General features: G+C 37.4%; 1 protein-coding gene across 2 annotated transcripts in view; it reads right to left on the reverse strand.

Annotated features, from left to right (window-relative positions):
* The window catches only part of KCNT2 (potassium sodium-activated channel subfamily T member 2), a 368079-nt gene that overhangs the window by 130657 nt on the left and 224634 nt on the right, over positions 1 to 12788 (reverse strand). For both annotated transcript variants that reach the window (XM_055144870.1, XM_004619919.2), the window contains exon 14: positions 6295 to 6403. In XM_055144870.1, the coding sequence (XP_055000845.1) occupies positions 6295 to 6403 (109 nt within the window). The remainder of the gene's footprint in view (positions 1 to 6294; positions 6404 to 12788) is intronic.

Genomic DNA, 12788 nt, shown 5'->3' on the forward strand with positions numbered 1-12788 from the left:
TAAACAGTTTACTACTGAATAACCAGTAGCTTAGAGAGGAAATCAAAGATTCTTGAAAACAAAGAAAAATGAAGACATGAATTTCCAGAACATGTGGGACACATCAAGAGCAGTGTTGAAAGTTTATAGCTGTACAAGAATTCATCAAGAATGAAGAAAGAGCCCAAATAAATAACCTAATTTCACAGATTAGAATCTTGGAAAATGACCAACAAAAGGAGCCCAACAAGGCAGGAGAAAGTAAATAATAAAACTTAAGACATAAATAAATGAACTGGAATCCCCCCCCAAAAAAATCTGAAAGATCAAAAAATTGAGACATATTCTTTTAGAAAAAAAAACTTATAAGCTACTAAGAAGATTTGCTAAATTAAAAAGAGAACCCTAATAAACCGAAAAACAAAAAGGGGGACATCATAATAGAAATCACAGAAACTCAGAGGCTCATCATAGATTACTAGAAGAAACTATGCCAAGAAAAAAGATAACCTTGAAGAAATGGATAAAATTCTGGATTCCTATAACCTTCCTAAGCTAAACCAAGACAATTTGAAATACCTGGATAGATCTATCACTATCTAGAAAATTGAAATGGTAATCCGAAAATTCCCCACAAATAGAAGACCTGACCCAGATGGTTTCACAACAAATTTTTCCAAAGATTTAAAGAGGACCAACTCCCAATTATTTTCAAGCTTTTCCAGGAAATTGAAGAAACAGAAACACTCCCAACAGTCTCTCTGAGGCAATTATTACCATGATATCAAAAACAGACAGAAAAAGAGAAACATAGGCCAATATCCCTGATGAATACAGATCCTCAATAAAAAGTAGTGATTTGAATCCAACAACAACAAAAAAATTGATATACCACAACAAAATAGAATTCTTCCAAGGGATGCAAAGATAGTTTAACACTGAAAAGTGAAACATAGTACACTATATAAATAAAAGAAAAGATAAATACCATATGATCATATCAATATATGTAGAGAAAAATTTGACAAGATACAGCACCCATTCATTATAAAAAATCACTCAATAAAATGGGAATAGAAGGAACCTTTCTCAATATAGTCAAAGCTGTCTACCACAAGCCTAGCAGAAGCATTATTCTCAAAGGGAAAAACTAAAAGTCTTTCCTGTAAGATAAGTCACAATACAAAATTACCCACTCTAACCACTTCTATTTAGCATAGAGCTGGAAGTACTTGCTATAGCAGTTAGGCAAGAAAAAGATATATACAGCATCCAGATAGGAAAGAAAGGAGCCAAGCCATCATTATTTACAGATGACAATACTTAGGAAATCCTAGACTATACCAAAAATTTCCTAAAAAAAAGTTTGTATAGTAAAGTGGCCGGCTACAAAATCAATACCCCCAAATCCATGACTTTCCTACATACAAATAGTGAAAGAGAAGAAAGAGATATTTAAAAAAATCCTGTTCTCAGTTGTGCCTCAGAAAATCAAGTGCCTTGGAATCAGCTAGACTAAAAAAGATGAAGGACCTATACAAACAAAACTCTTCCAGAATTAAAAGAGGACATGAAAAATTGGAGACACATCTCTTGCTCATGGATTGGGATGAATAACATTGTGAAAAGCATTATACAGATTTAATGTGGGCCCTATAACTATACCAAAGGCATTTTTCATAGAAATAGATAAACTACTCCTGAAATTCATATGGAACAATAACCTACCACAAATAGCTAAAGTAATCCTTAGAAAGAGAAGATGGGTGGCATCTCCTTCCCCAACGTCAAACTATACTACAAAGTAGTAGTAATTAAAAGAGTGCGGTATTAGAGCAAAGACAGACCTACAGAATGACTGGAATAGAGTTTAACATCCTGACACAGACCCCCAAATATTTGACCACTTGATCTTTGATAAAGGAGCAAGAAATGTGAAGTGGGGCAAGGAAAGTCTCTTCAACAAATGGTGCTCAGAACACCAAACAGCTATGTACAACAAGAACAAAAAGAACTCAGATCTCTAACACCAGACACAAAAGTTAGATCAATATGGACTAAGACCTCAATATCAGACCTGAATCCATAAGGTACATGGAGAAAAACATAGGCAAAACCATTCATGACACTGAAGCTAAAGGCATCTTTAAAGTAAAACACCCTGACCAAGCAAGTGAAAGCAAAGAAAGACAAATGGGACTACATTAAACCAAGAAAATTTTGCACCTCAAAAGAAATGGTGACCAAGATTCAGAGACAGCCCACAGAATGAGAAAAATCATTTATCCCATATCCATCAGATAAAGACTTAATATTCAAGATATATAAGGCACTGTTAGAACTTTACAAGAAAACACATACAACCCCATAAAAAAATGTGAATAAATGAACAGAAACTTCCTCAAAGAAGAAATAAAAAAATGCTCTACATAACTAGTCATCAGGAATATACAAATCATCACATACTAGAGTCTGACATATATCAAAAAGAGTAAGAATAACCAGTATTGGAGTGGAAGCAAGGAGAAAGGGACTCTCATTCACTGTTGCTGGGGATGCTGACTTATCCAGTCTTTTTGAAAACAGTATAGGCATACCTTAAAAATCTAGAAATTGAGCTTCCTTATGACCTAGCCATACCACTTCTGTGAATATACCCCAGGGACACAAAAACACAAAGCAAAATTGCCATGTTCACTTCTATATTCATTGTAGCACTATTCACAATAGCAAGTATCTGGAAGCAAATCGAATGCTCAAGAACACATGACCAGATAAAGAAACACAGTACGTCTACACAATGAAATACTATTCAGCTGTCATGAAAATTTCTTAGAAATTAATGGAAGTGGAGAAGATCATGCTCAGTCAAAGGACTCAGTGAGGGACAGATATAGAATGACTGCACTCATTTGTGAGCCATAAAAAAGTATATAGTACGAGATTAATACTCATGAACAGTAAAATCACAAGCTAGGAGGATTGGCTCAAAGTTGGAAGTTGGCCTCAGTGGCTGGGGGAGAAGGCAACTGGGATAGAGAAGGAATCACTATAACAATGATAGTTGGAAATGATCACTCTGGGTAAGAACTGCCTGATGCAAGTAGGTAAAGAACACACATGATAATCTCTATTGCAAAACATAATTTTCAAATGGAGAGAGAGAGAAAGAGAAAAAGAGAGAGAGACAGACAGACAGACAGAAGAAAAGTGTTTGACATAGAGGCAGGTTGGGGGCAGCGGTGTTGGGAGTAAAACTGATGACATTGGGGATGGGAAATGTACATTGTTGGAGGAATGGATGTTGGGACAGGGTATGATTGAAATTTGATGATGAGCAGTTTTTTAACTGTGTATTTTACAGTGCTTCAATTAAAATAAATAGCCAGTAACGTCTCCATTGTGAGACTTGTTGCTACTGTTTTTGGCAGATCTAATATGCCACAAGTAGCTTCCCAGGCTCTGCCATGCAGGGGGATACACTCGGTAGCTCGCCCAACTCTCAGAGAGGGACCGAACTTGGGTCGGCCGCATGCAAGGCAAACACCCTACTCACTGTGCTATTTTAATGTTTTAAATTTACTGTCCTATTTATTTTACCTGTCACTCCATTTATTTATTTTTTTCCCAAATAAAACTCATTTATTTATTGTTCATGGTACTAAAAGCATAGAACACACAACACTGAGAGCTTGCTTTTGAACCAAGATCTAGCGTTCCAGCTCTCCAGAACTGAGGAATGCATTTATCCAGGCCTTCATATCAGATACAGATGTCCAAGAACAGTGATGTCAGAAACTCTGGAATCACACAGAAATCTAGTTTATACTTCTATAACATGAAATCTGGGTGTTTCCCTAGGCAAAAATAAATCGATCAGTTCAAGTTCTAAACCAAGAACATTGACCTTTTTTTTTTTTTTTTTTTTTTCTTTTTGGGTCACACCCAGCGATGCTCAGGGGTCACTCCTGGCTCTGCACTCAGGAATTACTCCTGGCGGTGCTCGGGGGACCATATTGGATGCCGGGGATCGAACCCGGGTCGGCCGCGTGCAATGCAAACACCCTCCCCGCTGTGCTATCGCTCCGGCCCCGAACATTGACCTTCTTGGTACAGAGCAGAGCTACTTGCTTTTTTCTACTTTACAAGCTGAAAATAAACATAACTGACATTTTAGTAAAAAAAGAAAAATTAAACTCAGACTCATATTGCATAAAATTCACCTTCAGTTGGGTTCTATGACCAAATTTTAGGAGCAGATGTAATATTAGGAAGCAATCACTGTCACACTGTCACTGTCATCCTGTTGCTCATCAATTTGCTCGAGCGGACACCAGTAATGTCTCCATTGTGAGACTTGTTGTTACTGCTTTTGGCATATTGAATACACCACGGATAGCTTGCCAGGCTCTGCCATGCGGGCCAGATACTCTCGGTGGCTTGCAAAGCTCACGGAGAGGGCCGGAAGAATCGAACCTGGATCGGCCGCATGCAAGGAAAATGCCCTACCCGCTGTGCTATTGCTCCAGCCCTTTAGGAAGCAATATGAAAGTAAAATTCAAGTGGACATCTTTTTAGGTGCATAATACAATGACCTTCTAGGAGTATGAATGGGACTAAAATGAAATGTTTTTGTAACAAAGAACTTTATAGATTCAATAAAAGAAGAAATTTTTGAAAAATTGTTTTTTTCAGCTCTGCGCATTTGACAAATGGACAAATGAGGAGTTTGCATGAATAGCAAGGGAAGTAGAAAAGAAATATATATGTTAGATCAAATATGTTTCTGTCCCTTTTATCAATTAAACTGCCTTGTCATGACATATATATATATATTTTTTTTTTCAAGCAGGAAACCATGTTTGTACTACTTATTTATTTATTTTTCCTAAGGGGATCACAGCCAGTGGTGCTGGAAGGTAGATATTTAGGCAATTTGAGTAACCTGAAATTCTGCACATGTTAGGTGTATGCTCTAGCACATGAACCATATTTTCTGTCCCATTTTTACATTTTTTAAAAGTCCATTAATTTTTTAATTAGTGTATCACCCTGAGGGTACAGTTACAGATTTACACATTTCCGTGCTTGTGTTTCCCTCATACAGTGTTCGAGGATCCATCCCTCCACCAGTGTCCATTCTCCGTCACCAATGAACCCAGTACCCCTCCCATCTCCCAATCCCATCCCCCCAACCCCACCCCGCTCTGTGGTAGGGTATTCCCTTTAGTTCTATCTCTCCATTTGGGTGCTGCTTCACTGCATTTAAATAATTATTTTTAATTTTAACAATAAGTCTCACAATGGAGATGTTACTGGTGCTCGCTTGAGCAAATCGATGAACAATGGGAGGACAGTGCTACCTACAGTGCTACTAAATTTAAATAATAAACATCAATCTATGGGCTGGAGTAACTGTGTGATAGGAAGGCACTTGCCTTGCACATAGCCAATCCCAGGTTTAATCACCAGCATCCCATATGGTCCCTCAAGCACTACCAGAAGTAATTCCTGTGTTCAGAGCTAGGAAACACCCTGAGTATCACAAGGCGTGGCCCCAAAACAAAACAAAACAAAACAAAACAAATATCATAGAGGAATTTACTTTGAATTTGCACAGTTTATCTAAAATACCAAGTATGAAATAAGAAAACAAGTAAAATGCAGTGTATCATCTGTTTCATTAAACAGGAGTGGGGATGATGTTTACTTATTTTTCTTAGTGAAATCAAAACACACTGTTAATTTATGAAATTCTATCAAAATATATAACAGCTAAAGGTTCTGGTGATATTCATTTCCCCCACTTGCCTTGAAATGCACATTTTAAAACATTTCTTTAATACTATATAAACTAACATCAGTTTCTTTATCATTCTATAATGACAACATTATTATTTTGTGGTTAATTGTATCTTATAGCTTTAAGGTGAAAAACTTACCTCAAGATAAAATATGCTTATATTTTATACTAGAAACTGTCACACTATAGGTGTATTAAGTTTTAATTGTTTGAAATGAATCCAGAAAGTAGAAATGATAATTTAACACTAGAAAGACGTGGACACTTAGAAATTAAGGTGAAAATAACTACCTCGAGATTACTTAGAAAACATGGCAAATAATAATTTTTCTGTGTTTGATGACTTAATAGCAAATATTTCTATTTCTACCTATTTATTCATCTGCCTGCAAAATGAAGATAACAGATACAAATATATATATATAATTGACTTAATACACTTCCAAATCACTTAATTGCACTTATTCTTTTATAATTCAAAATGCATTATCTTAAAGAAAAAGCATACTTACTGCCCTCGAGAGGTATGAACCAGTAGTGTGATAAGTGTAGAGGTTGCTGGGCATATACAGTTTAAAGCTAACATGGCGTATTTAAACTCTTCTTCACAAACAACATGATCTGTTTGAAATAAAATAGGTAAATTAGAACAATTTACCTTGGAATAGTAATGGCAAAAATAATATCAAAATAAAACATGAATAAAATTATTAAGGCTCCAACATAAACATACTCACTTTTAGAAACATTTTAGTATGTGCATCTTACCCCAAGGAAAAATACTCATAGGAGCAAGAATTAGCTATGAGTTTAGTGGTAAAGAGGTGTGTGTGTGTGTGTGTGTGTGTATGTGTGTATAAAGGAGTCTTTAGTTCTAGCTTCAACAAAATTGGCAATCTTTGGCAAAATGTTTACAGCTCCTATGCTTCATCAATACAGTGAGATGAGATGCGAGGGTGGGAGGTTAAAGTAAAATACAAAAAATAAATCAGACTATATGAATTCTTTATTTCTGACAAGTTGAGAGTATAGAATGGAACATTGATATAAAAGAGACTGACTTACCAAATGCAAACTCATACAGAATAAGGGCTTAAAAAAACATAGTTGATAATATTGTAAAACATGTAGCAAATTCTGTACAACCCAAACAAGTACAGTTTCGATCAATAAGAATTAATGACACAATAAAATTTCCTAAAATTCAATTGTTCTTTTACCCCAAGACCTAACACTCAGAAGATGAGTATGGCTCAGTAGGAAACAAAAGAGAGGGTGAGTGAAATTCATCTAGAACACTGGCGAGCTGGCAATGATATGTGGACTGGAGCTGGGTCTCTCTATTCTAACCAAGTACATTATCTTCATGCAGAAATGAAGGCCTCTGGGACACAGAGTCAACTTTCAACAGGAGCCACATTTAAAGAAGTGATTCAACTGTTGTTTATTTTGGGAGAAACCCTTCCCTTCCCAAGTAAACACATAGCTGGACTTAGAAATAAAGACTATGTTTAAGCTTCTATGGAAACAAATGTTCTTGGACAGGAAACAGCAGTTTTAGTTAAATTAAGAAAGAAGTCGAATTTATAAATGAGACAGTTCTATAAAATGAGCACAAACACCATATAATTTGTGCAAAAACAAATCGAAAGGTTACTCAGGCAACAGTCCAGCAAATGTTCCTGAAGACAAACGTTCACCTTAGTCTTGTTTTTAAATTTTGAGACTATGAAAGGGCGTGTTAATGTTTTTTCTTTCTTTCATTTCCTATTTTTTGGGGGGTGTTTGCTTTTACATTTTTAAGGAAACAGTGTGGTTCCTTATTACAACTCAGGGCGTGCAAAAAAAAAAATAAACAAGGGATTGCTTAAAATGTCCCTACTTTCCAATGTTTTCTCTTGTATAATGACACGGGGGTGGAGGGTGGGGGGCAGAGGGCTCTGATGTGATGCTCAGGGACGTCTGTGGTTTCACTCCCAGTGATACTAAGACAACCTACTCAGCAATTGGGCCTGGCAATATGGGACTACATGAGGCTCAGCTGTGCTAAGGACCACTAAGGACACCCCTCATTGCGCTTGGGTGCTGCCAGGGCTGTACCCCAAACTGCTTATGTGGCACAGCATAATGAAATGAGGGCATTGCACATGGAAGACATGCAAGATATGTACTTCAAATGACCTCTCCAGTCCCCTGTATAAAGCTCTTTAGGGGATTCATTTGGGGGGTGACACCCAATGATGCTCAATATTTACCCCTGGCTCTGCTCTTATGAATTACTCCTGGTGGTGTTTGTGGGCAAGCATACGGGATTCCAGGAATTGAATCCAGATCAGCTGCAGGCAAAGAAAATGCCTCACCTGCTGTATCACTGCTTTAATGCTGGGCATGTTTATAAATACATAATTGCAAGACTTAAAGTTCTGCAGGAATTCTAATTCTATCTTGAATGTAGAGACACATACAAAGTATTTTCAAAATAGCATTACCTAAGTATTTTAATGAATAAATCTTATTTATTCATTCTGTGGAAATAAAGTCACAAAGTTGCCAAATGCAAAACGATTGTACTTTGTCATGATGTGGCAATGATACATTTGGGCACCATTAATTTCAAGACAAAAATCAGAACTAAATGCAGTGACTAGTGTATTTTGAAGTACTTTCCACTATAATGGGTACGATGCATCCCTAGTGTACAGGAGATTATTACGCATGGGAGCTGGTAGATATCACGATCACGAACAGTGGCTGACACCATCACCCCAGAATTCACCCTCTCATTTTTAATAACAGAGGTTGATTTCCCCCATTCACACCCACGTTTGATATAATTCCATGGTTTTCTGGGCACAAATGATAGTTCCTAACTTCTGATACGATCACATGATTAGATTTTGCCCAACATTGGGATTTATTTTTGCAGACAAAAACTGTCCCAAAATGCTTTCCCTTTTACTGGTGTGACCACATATGTGGCGAGAGCACAGAGACAAAGATAACTCTTCGGCAAATATCAAATCTGTCCAGACTTTCTTTCCCTCCCTGTTGAGGAAAGCATTTTCTTTTTCCAAATTAAATACATGACATCTTGTATTTTCTTCTTGTCCTTTTGAATATTCTGTCTGCTTCTTTCGATTTAGATCTTTCTTCTCTGTGCTTACTGATAAGACATGAAATCCACTGGCACCAATACAGAAGGTGCCTGGATGTGCATAACTTCTTACTGCTGAATCTAACTTACTATACATTTATTTTCAGTCTTAGTTTGCTAGTTTTGGGGTCATGCCCAGTGATGTTCAAGGTTATTCCTATCACTGGGGGATAAGGGTAGCCATCTGGAGTGCCGGAATTGTGGGCAGTGAGGCGGGGTTGGGGGGCAGGTCATAGGGAAGGCTGTGTGTAAGGCAAGCCCTTTACATGCTCTACTATCTCTCTGGCCCCACAGTTGGCTTGTTTTTATCACTGAAATGCAAATCAGAAGCCAAATAGATAGCCTAGGTGTTAAGGTCTTATATTCAGCAGGCACCAGTTAATCCTCTCTGATACCTCATTTGGTTCCCCATTCACAGCCAAGAGTAAGCCCCAATGTGGCTCCAAAATCAAACCAAATAAAAGAAATAAATTATTGCCATTTGTGACAACATCCACGGACTCATAGAATTATGTTAAATAAGATGTGAGACAGAGGAAAATAATATTTCACTCAGGCAAATGACAAAGAACCAAACAAACATGCAAAACATAGAGAAAGCTCAATGGGCTAAATATGGACTTTGCATATGAAAGGTGCACCTCTAACCCCTCAACACACACACTTCATAGAATACAATAAGCAAAAGCCAAAACCTGAGGAATAGGTTTGGGATGTGGAGTAGATAGAGCAGGTCTCATGGTCTATTGGTTGGTGGCAGATGGAAACTACACTTTGTGGTAGGCATACTATGTTAAGTACATGCTGAGTTGTGAAGTTGCACATATAAAACTTAAAATTGTAAATCAATATTAGAGAATGATTTATAATAACAATGATGTCAGAAAATTACATAAGTGGTCAACGACTCAAGATATAACTTATATACATAACAGACTAATCCTCAGCCATCAGAAAACACAAAACTTTCTAGTTTATTGTAATATGAATAGAACTGGGAGGGGTCATAATAAGCGAATAAGGAAGAATAAGAGAAAACTCGGGTGAATTCAGTCACATGTAGCATGTAAAGAAACAAAGAAGAGGCCAGAGAGAGTATAGTGGCTAACCTGGATTCAATCTCCGACACACATATGGTCCCCCAAGTCATGACAGGGGTTATCCTTGAGTACAAAATCAGGAATAAGCCCTAAGCACAGATGGTTGTGTCCCCCAAAACAGAAGAGTCAAAAAGAAAAAAAGAAGAAGAAAAGCAATGGGACTGATAATATCCAGAAAATAAATGCATAGCATCTGATCACAGAATTGAGATTAATAAGAGGGTGAACACAGAGTGTGGGTTCAAAGAGCCCAGAGGACTCTGATGGAGAGATACTGGAACTTTGCAGATGGGTGTGGTGAGCAAGCAACGTGCAACTCAAATATGTTGAATCAATAAAAAGAAAATTTAAACATAAAAGTATAAAATGTGATTGATAATACTGTTTACCTTGTAAAGTTCCTAAGGTTTATGTAAGAGTAAAATGCTGATCAGAATTATAAATAATAACCATGCTTTACTAATAATATCATTTTAGAACACTACTAAATTGTGCCAATAAACTAGATGTCTTATTGTTATGAGGGACACTGTGTAGCAGTACCTGGTGCAAAGGGCCAGTGTGGTTATACCTAGACGCCATGCAATATGGGGAGTGAACCCAGGACCTCCCATTGAAACGTATGAGTTCAACCAGTGGAGCACATTACCAGAAATGAAGGAAGAACTGTAAAACACTGTAAAAGAAACAAAATAATATAGCATAGCTTCAAAGTTTTGCAATTCAAACAGGAATTCAGTTTTATAAAAATGTTGCACTATATGAATTCTCATGTATGCATATATATGTATATGTGTATATATGTGTGTCTGTGTGTGTCTGAATAAATGTGGGCAACTTTATGAACAGGAATAAAATTACTATGGACAGAAATTTAAAAAGAAGCAACTGTTACAGCGATTTTTAAAAAAAGGTTTGGCAGGATATGCCTTTTAAAATAGTAGGTTTAGTGGTCACAGAGAGAGTATAGGGGTTGGGGTGCTTGTATGGCATGTGGTTGATATCATTGTCATCCCTGAAGCCACATGGTCCCAGAGCATTGGCTGAGTCACTTCCGAGCATACATCATCATCATCATCATCATCATCATCATCATCATCATCTTCATCATCATCATCCCGTTGATCGTTGATTTTCTCGAGTGGTCTCAGTAACGTCTGCATTCATCCTAGTCCTGAGTTTTTGGAAGCCTCTCCTTACTTGTCCTTCCCAATGGTGCCGCACTGGAGGCTCTTTTAGGGTCAGGGGAATGAGACCCATCATTGTTACTGGTTTTGGCATATGAATATGCCACGGGGAGCTTGCCAGGCTCTACCATGCGGGCAGGAAACTCTCAGTAGCTTGCCAGGTTCTCCGAGAGGGAGAACTAGGCTATTAAGATGTTGCTTCCGGGAGCTTGGTTTTATAGACTCTGGATATTGGCTTTTGATGGGGCAGTTTCTGGGTGTGACCACTTAGCTACTGGAAAATGGGGGATCTGGGTAGGAGAGGCCCAGTCCCAATCCGAGCAGGCTTGGAGTCTCAGCTCCAGGTCCCACACACCTGGGTTCCTCTGCCAGTTCCTTCATGCATGAGGCTCGTCCGAACATGTGGAGAGGGGCCTTGAGCATGGCTGTGGCTTTCTGAGCAAACAGCTGGGAAAAAATCCCTGAGAATAGCCAAGTACGGCCTACCTTGCCTTCCCTATCCCCCAAATAGTAGGTTTATATCAGATCTTTTCTTCCACCCTGTCTTTCTTTCTACATTCTTTGGTTTTGGGGTCCAACTTGGCAGTGCTCAGTCTAGTCCCAGCTCAGCATTTAGGGACCACCTTGGCAGTGTTCTGGGGACCAGAAGGCATCAGGAATTGAACTGCAATTCAGTAAGTTATCTCCAGCTATTTTATTGTTATTTATATAACAATATATCTTTTAATTTAAAAGATTTTAAGATAAGCAATTGTAATTCAAAAAAAGGAACTGTAGGAAGATATGGTTACATAACTTTCAAGCTGTTTTTACATTATTGAAGGTAACATTGTTAATTATATTTTATCAAGTCAGAACATTTTTTTAAACATCTGCCTCATGGTATTTTCTGAGCTTGTGTATGATTTAAAAGTACTAGAAGCTTCTTCCATGCAGTTGCTAGGTAACAGCTCTTCGGAAAGCAATAAACAACAGTGGAAAGTGCACCAAACCAATCTAGTCTGGGGTTTAGATTTAAAGGAATCAAATATTTTTGAGAAAGAGTTTTTCAACAGAAATACAAATTCGGGCAAATTTTAAAAATCAAACACTTGTATTTCATGGGAGAAGGAAAAGTTATTAAATGCACTGAAAAACTGCTTAATAAAATATCTTACATCTTACATCTGATTATTAGATTCTGCTCATGAGCATGACAAAGTTGATGGCTATGAAAATTGCTCTTTTTAATTTCCAAAATCAGGATTGTTTGATCTTGCTTCTTTAATCAGTAGAATAACCGATTGCTGAGTGTATATGTGTGGTGTGTGTGTGTGTGTGTGATATGCATGTACATATACCAGAGACTTTTGTCAATTTTAGACTGTGAACTGTTCACCTGCTAAGTGGCTCAATAAGAGGTGTAAGGAAACTTTTAAAACAGGATCTCTCAATATAAAAACGTATGCTAAGTATATAGAATTCAAATCAAAGATTGCCAATATCCTGTAAAACATTTATTTCACTTCAGCAATAGTATTTTGTATTACTGCAGTTGCTTTAGTTCTTTCATTTTGTCAATACTG

This window comes from Sorex araneus, chromosome 7, assembly GCF_027595985.1.
Source record: "Sorex araneus isolate mSorAra2 chromosome 7, mSorAra2.pri, whole genome shotgun sequence".
NCBI lineage: Eukaryota > Metazoa > Chordata > Mammalia > Eulipotyphla > Soricidae > Sorex > Sorex araneus.